At 33.5% G+C, this 9,117-nt stretch overlaps 1 protein-coding gene across 7 annotated transcripts in view; it reads right to left on the bottom strand.

Annotated features, from left to right (window-relative positions):
* LOC110033751 overlaps nt 1-9,117 on the bottom strand; it is a 14,910-nt gene extending 5,793 nt beyond the window's left edge. For 3 of the 7 annotated variants that reach the window (XM_020737838.1, XM_020737871.1, XM_020737831.1), the window contains exons 1-2: nt 8,921-9,117; nt 8,710-8,831 (exon numbers count right to left, since the gene is read on the bottom strand). In XM_020737838.1, the coding sequence (XP_020593497.1) occupies nt 8,710-8,831; nt 8,921-9,039 (241 nt within the window). In that variant the 5' untranslated portion in view covers nt 9,040-9,117. Of the gene's footprint in view, nt 1-8,649; nt 8,832-8,920 lie in introns of all 7 variants that reach the window. The other 4 variants (XR_002294985.1, XM_020737868.1, XM_020737850.1 and 1 more) reach the window with 2 other exon arrangements.

Below are 9,117 nucleotides of genomic sequence, written 5' to 3'. Positions count from 1 at the left end.
TATGAATATATATATATATATATATATATTCATACATATATATTCATACATAAATATAAATATAAATATACAAAGTGAATATCTGAATATAGAGATCGATATAAAATTTATATAATATTTAAATAAAGGTAGTTACTTCACCCCTCAATGCACGTTCGACAACCTCAATTCAAATGCGAATAGGCTCACCTGAATCATCTCGATCATTCGGACGACCTCAAGCAAAAATTTCATGCCAAATGAAGTTTCATGAGCATGAATCCACATAAAAATGTTGACGAATCATCATCGCACTCATCATCACATATTTTCTCAAACATGAAGCACTTCATGGACTACAAATCCAACCATAATTGGCAGACCGAGGTAACCACGAGCAACTAAACAAACCATCGTGAACGATCCCATAGATAATGCATGAATCAAACTCGATGAAAGGCCTTCAAAGCCGATGATGATCATGATCGATGTGAGACTATCCTACAACACCCAATAGGTGAGTACAAGGATGATCTGCCATGAAAACGAAGTCAACAAATGAACCTTCAACATATGTGGTGAATAACAAGTGAACCACAACTATTGGCGTTGACCTCCACATAGTCGAAGAAAGATCAACTCGCCACAAATCAGAAAAGAAACATATTGCATCAATCAAGTCAATGATCAAGTGACAAATATAGGTAAAGTGTTTATGTGAAGAGATCAAAATAAATAAAAGAACCAAATATATATACGACTTCTTGTTTGACCATAGTGAATCGACAAGACAATGGTGAAAGATTGGATCCACTCAATACCTGAATAAATCAAAACAATAGCGAGTGATAGTTCAACATTCGCGTGAATGACAAAATAAAAAACAAAGAACGATATCAACATCTACCAGTAAAGAGCAAACTAATAATAAAAAAATGGGGTTGGATCCATTTCCAGAATAGCTAAATTGAATCAATAGAGAGGGATGGTTTAAAGTTTGAATGCCTAGTGCGAAATAGCAAAACGAAGAGCAAAGAAAAATACTAATGTATGCATGTTCAAAGCGAAATAGTAAAACAAATGTAAAGGGTTTGATCCATTAATTAACAAATTATATCGAATCAATAGAGAATGATGATCTCATATTTATGCCTAATGGTAAATTCAAAATAAACCGGTTGTCTACACTTAATCAGACAAAAAACTAAAACTAAAGGTAGGATATGCCTATATGGTTAGCATAGTATTATTAATGGTGTCCTATGGTGGAATTGTTGGTTGGCTTAGGATTCCTAAATGGATTTTAAAGTTATACGGGATAGTCCTTAAAGAAACTCATCTGCAATGAGGATCATCTACAACTCTCTAACGATGGGCTTAAAAGCACAAGTAACTACATACTTTCCCATATCTGTCTGACTAGACTGGAATCAAAAGGGGTAAAAAGGTCTTGCTAGGTCATCTAAACAAAATAGAGCAGGCATATAGGATTGTATCTAGCCCAGTTAGATTAATCCAAGGGAAATGTTACAGTAATTATCAAATAGCTCAAATGTCATATAAAAATATCTGGGACGAATCATCAGGTCTATGATCACCTAAGACTAGGCTAATAAGTAAAATAAGCAAAAAAAGCTAAAACTTACTAAAGAAAGCTATAATCAAAATGTGTCTAATGACAAAGCTAGGTGTATTATAAAGTCAGAATTTTTTTAGTTTTAAAATGGCCATTAATTCTTAGGGGATTTGATATTTAATTATTTTTAATTTGTTTTACTATATTGAGCTGTTTTAAGAAAATAAACCCAAATATCCAAAGTGTACATCTGTGCGAGTGTCATGAGTATGTCACAGCATAGGTAGCCTATAAATGAACAGTGATGGCACCTAGTAGGTCCATAACTCAAAGCACATAGGAGCTGATTTGGACCACAAGAGTCCAAATCATACAAGTGCAGATGAAGATCATCAATGTATGATCAAACAACCTATGCATGTGGTCTTAAGGAGGGGTATCACACTCACTTGTCGAGGCAAAAGAGAATTTCCAAAGTCTCACCCTATCAGACTTATGCAGGAGTAAAAAAGTAAAACAATATCGAGTGAGTGTGTGCACACATCATAAAAAATAGAGTAATGTAAAAAAAAAGTTAGAAATATAAATCAGTCAGGGCTCTACTTGACTGGCCCGACTAAATAAAACTAGGGCACGTGCGCACACCTAAACGAAATGATTGCATGACTATATGTCGGGAGGAACTGACTCGCCGACTAAAACAGGTATAAATATCTCTCACAAGCAGCACATAAAAAACATATTTAGTCTAGTGGTGCAATCAAATAGAATAAAATATGCATGATAGTAACAATGATTGATGCATATAGTAATGATCATCCCTGTGAGTTAAAAATATGATAATTGAAATTATGAATTTTGCGTGCAATGCATCAAGAAATATCATTTCAAACTTCTAAGATTAGGGAGTGGGTATCTATTCTATATATGCATGAAACCAGTTAAATAAAGCTTTCAAAAAAAAAAGTCATTTAAATATTCTGTCGGCAAACCATGATGAACAAATCATACATGGCATTCAAAAGAACTACATTCATTCATGCAAAAGATATTATAATTCCAAGCACTTACACAAATTCCATTAACAATTTAATCATGAAAGCATATTTACATTGGATCATTTTTAACCAACATTATTATAATGACGCATGGGTATTTTTTATGCAAGGATATTCACATTTTCCTTAACAGATTATGTAAAGCAAAATTCATGAATCGAACATCATATCTCAATGCATGTGAGTTTTGACGAGATCAAATTGATTCATATAATCATAAAATGTTGACTCTAATCAAAATGAAGTATTAGAATAATTCTAATATAATTTGTATAAATAATTTTAGGACAATCCAATTAAATAAGAAAATTTATACCTCAAGACAGAAGTGGCTGAAGACACTGGCTTCTTAATACAGGGCAACTTGTTTGTGCATGCAAGAGAAGGAATTGTGTTCGTGCGGAAGCCTGAGATGTGCGAGGCCTTGTTTGGTTGCATGAGATATAGGCAGAAAATAGAGAAAATGAGCACGCTTATTTAAGGCCAAAAGAGAGAAGACGAGAGGCTGCTCAAATTATTGTTCATTCCCAGGGCTTGGTTTACTAAGCCAAATGAAAGAGCAAGGAAGAGCTGAGTTTCGGTTTGGATGGGACTAAAGGGATTAAAAAAGGGTAGACGGTTGCACTAGGCCTGAGATTTGTTAGAAGATGCTTAAATTCTTAATTCTTGTGTGCGTGAAAATATGGAGACGACAGAGTTAAACAACGAGACAGTGAGAAAAGTAAATTTGCGGATGAATCCTCTTGTTTTCATTTTGACTTGTATGCACGAGAAAGTGAGAGAGAGGGGAAAACACATGAGAGAGCAAGTTTTTTTTGTAAAAGTTATCTTCCTTTCTTAAGAAATTACATGAGAGGAAGACAGTAAGAGGTTTCTTTGCAAAATCCAAGAAAAAAGAGACCTAGCAGAGAAAAATAATTAGAAGTGGGGCAAGAGGATTGGAATAATATTTTGTCTTCTTCTAATTTTGATTTGCCGCGGATTTGAATAAAAAAAAATAAATAATTTCTTTGGAAAGATTTTAATAACCCAATTCATACCTAATTATTGTGAGGACGATGGAGATTTTAAATTCAAACATAGATATAAATATACATAGTAAATATTTGAATATAGAGATCTATATTAAATTTATATAATATTTAAATAAAGGTAGTTACTTGACCCTCAATGCCCGTCAGACAACCTCAATTCAAATGCGAATAGGCTCACCTGAATCATCTCAATCATCTCGATCATTCGGACGCTCGATCATTCGGACGTACACGAATCATGAGCATGAATCCACACAAAAATGTTGATAAATCATCATCGCACTCATCATCACATATTATCTCAAACATGAAGCACTTCATGGAGTACAAATCCAACCATAATTGGCAGACCGAGGTAAACACGAGCAACTAAACAAAACATTGTGCAAGCTCCCATAGATAATGCATGAATCAAACTCGATGAAAGACCTTCAAAGCCGATGATGGCCATGATCGATGTGAGACTATCCTACAGCACCCAATAGGTGAGTCCAAGGATGATCTGCCATGAAAACGAAGTCAACATATGAACCCTCAACATATGTGGTGAATAACAAGTGAACCACAACTGTTGACGTTGACCTCCACATAGTCAAAGAAAGATCAACTCGCCACAAATCAGAAATAAAACATATTGCATCAATTAAGTCAATGATCAAGTGGCAAATATAGGTAAAGTGTTTATGTGAAAAGATCAAAGTAAATAAAAGAACCAAATATATATAACACTTCTTGTTTGACCATAGTCAATCGGCAAGACAATGGTGAAAGGTTGGATCCACTCAGTACCTGACTAAATCAAAACAATAACGGGTGATAGTTCAACATTCGCATAAATGACAGAATAAAAAACAAAGAATGATATCAACATCTACCAGTCGAGAGCAAACTAATAATAAAAAATGGGGTTGGATCCATTTCCAGAATAACTAAATTGAATCAATAGAGAGGGATGGTTCAAATTTTGCATGCCCAGTGCAAAATAGCAAAATTAAGAGCAAAGATAAATACTAATGCATGCATGTTCAAAGCGAAATAGTAAGACAAAGGTAAAGGGTTTGATTCACTCCCTGACAAATTATATCAAATCAATAAAGAATGATGATCTCATATTTATGTCTAACACGGAACAAAGAAAGACACCAGTTGTTTGTACAAAACAAAAAGACAAAGGTAAGGTGTTAGATCCACTCCCTAAGTGATCGGATTGAACCAGTAGAGAAAGATGGTTCAAAATTTGAATGCCCAATGCAGAACGACAAAATGAAAAGCAAAGAAAGATATCAAAGGCTGCCTATCCAAAGTGTTACAGTAAGACAAAAGTAAAGGGCAAGATCCAAAAATGAAAGACTAAATCAATTTTCTATTTAACTAAATCGAATCAAAAAAGGGGGTGATGCGAAATAGGAAAATGAAGAACGAAGATAATACCAATGCCTACCATGCCTAGAGCAAACTAGCAAGATAAAGATAAGGAGTTGGATCCACTCTTTATGTGACTATATCAAACAAGAAGAGGGATGGAGGGGATCTTAGGATCAAGAAACTCGAGAAGCATGATGCATATAATGTGTTAGAAAAGAGCATCCAATGAATTAGGCAAAATACTCCTAAGTCCTATGAAAAGTCAGCAACAGATAATCTGGTGAAAAGAAAACATGCTCACATGCTGAAAAAATTTTGGGAACGAGTTTTTAAGTGATAACAAGGCTTTTTTAGTGAGAATTTTGCTCATAATCAAAGGGTGATAAGCAATTGACTCAATATCATCCATAAAGGTCAGCTCCATATTAATGAAATGATCAAACCATATATAGTCGAGAACAAATTGTTGTATACATGGGTTGCCTCTAGTATGGGGGCCTTAGAGACGATCTGAACATGGTTAACTAAATGATCAAATAAAATCATGCAAAACAATATATCTCATGAGAAAAATTAAGACACCGTCAACAAATGGAATCACATGCTTATTGGACTCTACTGGGGTTGCAAGAGGTGTAAAGGCTTCTCTGCATATTACACTATTTGCAAAAATACCAAGGGATGCTAGCAAGGAATCTGCTCACAATAAAGGGGTAGCTAAAGAGGAGGTCACTTACAGCTAAGGAAATGAGCAGTTTGGCTTAGATTCACTTGGAAATGCCCATCCAAAACTGATGAGGTAGTACCCATATGTTAGAAGAAAAACTACTGTAACAACATGTTGTGTCTGGTAAGGAGCCTTCACAGCTGACTCAAACACGAGAATGGATAGATGATCATATGAATGCATTATTTATTTTGGATCCAATGCATAAGACAGTCGAATTAAAAGACAAATGAGATTCATTGGATATTAACATAAAAGTGCCTGGGCTTGGGTCTATACATTAATAGAATAACCAAGTCAGGTATTGGAAGTATCTTATTATTTCATGACGGTTAGAAAAGGATGATAAATCCACTTTGATGTAATGGATGGGTTCATTCATAAAAGAGAAATTAACTAGGTAAAATATAAGATATCTTCTAGGAGATCGGGACTTGATGACCATGACTTCGCTAAATAAAATGAGATATAGTCCTGCTAAGGGAGTACATCCTAATAAGATGAAAGTAAACTCTAAATGGGAACTAAACCGAAAACTAAATGGAGTTGTCACAACGGGGGGAATAGAAAAGCTCTCATGAGAAGATAAGAGCTCTATTAAAAAGCGGATAAAAACTCCCTGCTGGGGGATGAGTAAGAATCTCAGGTGAAAATTATGATCTGTTAGGAATCAAGCAAGAGTGTGGGAGAATACCATCAACTCTGATCCATACAAGCTCTGTTGACTATAAGCTTGCTACTAAGTTGGATAATATCTCTTACATGAGAAAAGAGATAAAGGAGAGGTAATAAAGAGAAAACAAAGTATGGTGGTCATGAAATAATGGTTCAATTTAAATTGAATATCATGTCTTCATTTCACCACATGATACCCTTATTTAATATTTATAGCACATTAGGCTTTATTTGGTTAGAAATAAAGTACCTTCAACTCAAAATCTAAAAATACACCATATTTTGAATGAATCAAATATTTGGTTCCTTAGAAGCTATGCATAAATGTAAAAAATATTCTTGAAAAGATTTAATCATATAATGATCGAATCAAATAACATGAAATTGAAGCAAATATGATTAAGAGTTAATTATTTAACCGTGCATAGAAATCTAATTACTTATTGATGTGACAAAAAAAAAATTTAAGGTTAGTTTATTTATAAGCTTTAAGTCATTAAACCACACAACCATTTTGCTACTTTATCACAATAGAATCAACTTGAACAAACTACTTACAAGGTTATCTAATTTTGAATAGAATAACCATAACTCGAACCAAAAAAGGGCCAAAGAAGAATATCTAGCTTCATGCCAATCTGATGTCTTTCTGTTCATATGTTCAATGTACTTTATTTGAATTTTGAAATGTAAAAGCTAAAATGATAAATGACCTAATTTTAAAATGTAGTATGCTCAAAACCCCTCCAACCAAATGGCCACTCAGTAAATCTTATAAATCCATATTTAATAAACTCTAGATGTGTTAAATTCTAGGAATTATTCTGTGTGATAGACAGTAAGGGACTTTTTGTAGCTGATTAACCGTAAATACTGCCAAAACTGTTTTAAAATCATGTTCCAGCCCCATTTTATCATAAATCTAAGATTAATCAAACCTGAGTTCAGAGATCTAGCAAATAGTAATGTTTGAACGAGAGAGGAGAAAGAACATATGGATCATCGCTTCGCATGCAAGCGCCCGTCAAGACATTTAATTTTGCTTGAAAACCCGTATTACAATTTCTCATTTCACCTACAATAACCAGTCGCAACATCTCACTGCTTCACCTTTGAGAGTTTCAGGTAGGAGTGAAATCAAACAGAAACAAAGCTCCAATAGGCAAAGGTTTCAGTTTGAAGAAGGTTGTTTTTAATAAACTTTTTTATTAGAAATATCAAATTTATTAAATTAGTAAAATTTGGTTAACTAAAAAATATAATTTTTATTAATTTTATAATCTTTTAAAAAATAATTACGAAGATATTATTGAATTTGAGTTTGTTTTTAACTTAATTTTATTGAAATGAAGTTCATTTGTTATTTAATTAATTGAGTACTAACTAATAAGAAATTAATATATTATCTTGACTTAAATATAATTTAATTAATTTAATTTTAATGGTCTTGATGGATAACTAATTAACAATTAATTTGTGAACGTTAAAAATGCTAATCAATGATAAATTATTTTAATGTAATTTTAATTAATAATTAATATTAGCTCATGGATATTATTGTACTACTTATTAATTAATGTCATAATAAAAAATTTAAAATTAAATCAAAATTAAATCACTCTTAATAATTTAATTATCAATTATTAATATTAAAATCTTATTTGAGTTGCCAGACACTTAATCAAAACTTAAATAAATTTAACATTTATTGACACCTCAAAATGTATTAAATGTGAATTATAAGGTTTATTAAATCCTGCTTAAATTTAATCTCATAAGTTGCCAAAGAGCCCTAAAAGCTGGTTTAACCCTAATTTGATAGATATTTTTAAGATTAAATATTTAAATGAATGAGAAGAACGTACAAAAATAATAAGTGGTGTCAATCTCTTAAATCTCGGTTCCCCTAAGATCTAATGAATTCAGTATTTGGCCAACAATGGGAGAAAAATAGGATTTAAGAAAGTAGTTGCAGGTATATAACTAAAAACTATTTGTCAAGATTTAGCTGAAATCCTTGTTGAATCATGCAACCAAACAGCCACTAAAAATCAACATATATGTGAAATTAATAAAATGAGTAGCTTTTGTTTTCGTTATACAATCTCATTTAATTCATAAAATACTCGTACTAGCCATCATAATCACTCCAGCACCAGTTTCATGCATGCTCCATCATTTCACAAAATATGAAACAAGGAGATAGAATCTAAAAACAAAGATCAAGTAGCTTACTCAAACAAAGGTAAAAGAAGGAGTGGAATCAGACCCCGGGATTCGAGCTGCAGAGCGTACCCTTGAAGAGAGAACTCGAGCAAGCCGCCCAGTCGATCCCCAGCTGGGACGTTAACCGAGCCGACGAGACCGCGCTGTGAAGGGGCATTAGCGACTGCAGCGAGCTCACCCCCCGCGAAACCCTAAATAGAAAACAAAGAAACAAACAGAAGAATGTAAATATCAGAGCTGATAAGCTAGGGCAAGCGAGACAAGTCAATAAATTTCTTGCCTTGAAAATGGAGGAGGAAAGCGAGGAATGGCGGACGCTGTTGAGATTCGGGGTTTTTCCATGGAGGACCTAAGGATGGAAAGGGCTGGCCTCGAGATCGAGCGAAAGCGAGAAGCCATTGACGGCGGGCAAGTATCAGTTACTGGGGAGGAAGAAAAAGCAAGGGAAAAACGAAGGTTTTTAGGGTTTTACTTCAC

Source organism: Phalaenopsis equestris, unplaced genomic scaffold, assembly GCF_001263595.1.
Source record: "Phalaenopsis equestris unplaced genomic scaffold, ASM126359v1 Scaffold000002, whole genome shotgun sequence".
NCBI lineage: Eukaryota > Viridiplantae > Streptophyta > Magnoliopsida > Asparagales > Orchidaceae > Phalaenopsis > Phalaenopsis equestris.
Note: the sequence above shows the minus strand (reverse complement) of the source record. Positions and strands in the feature narration are given on the sequence as shown.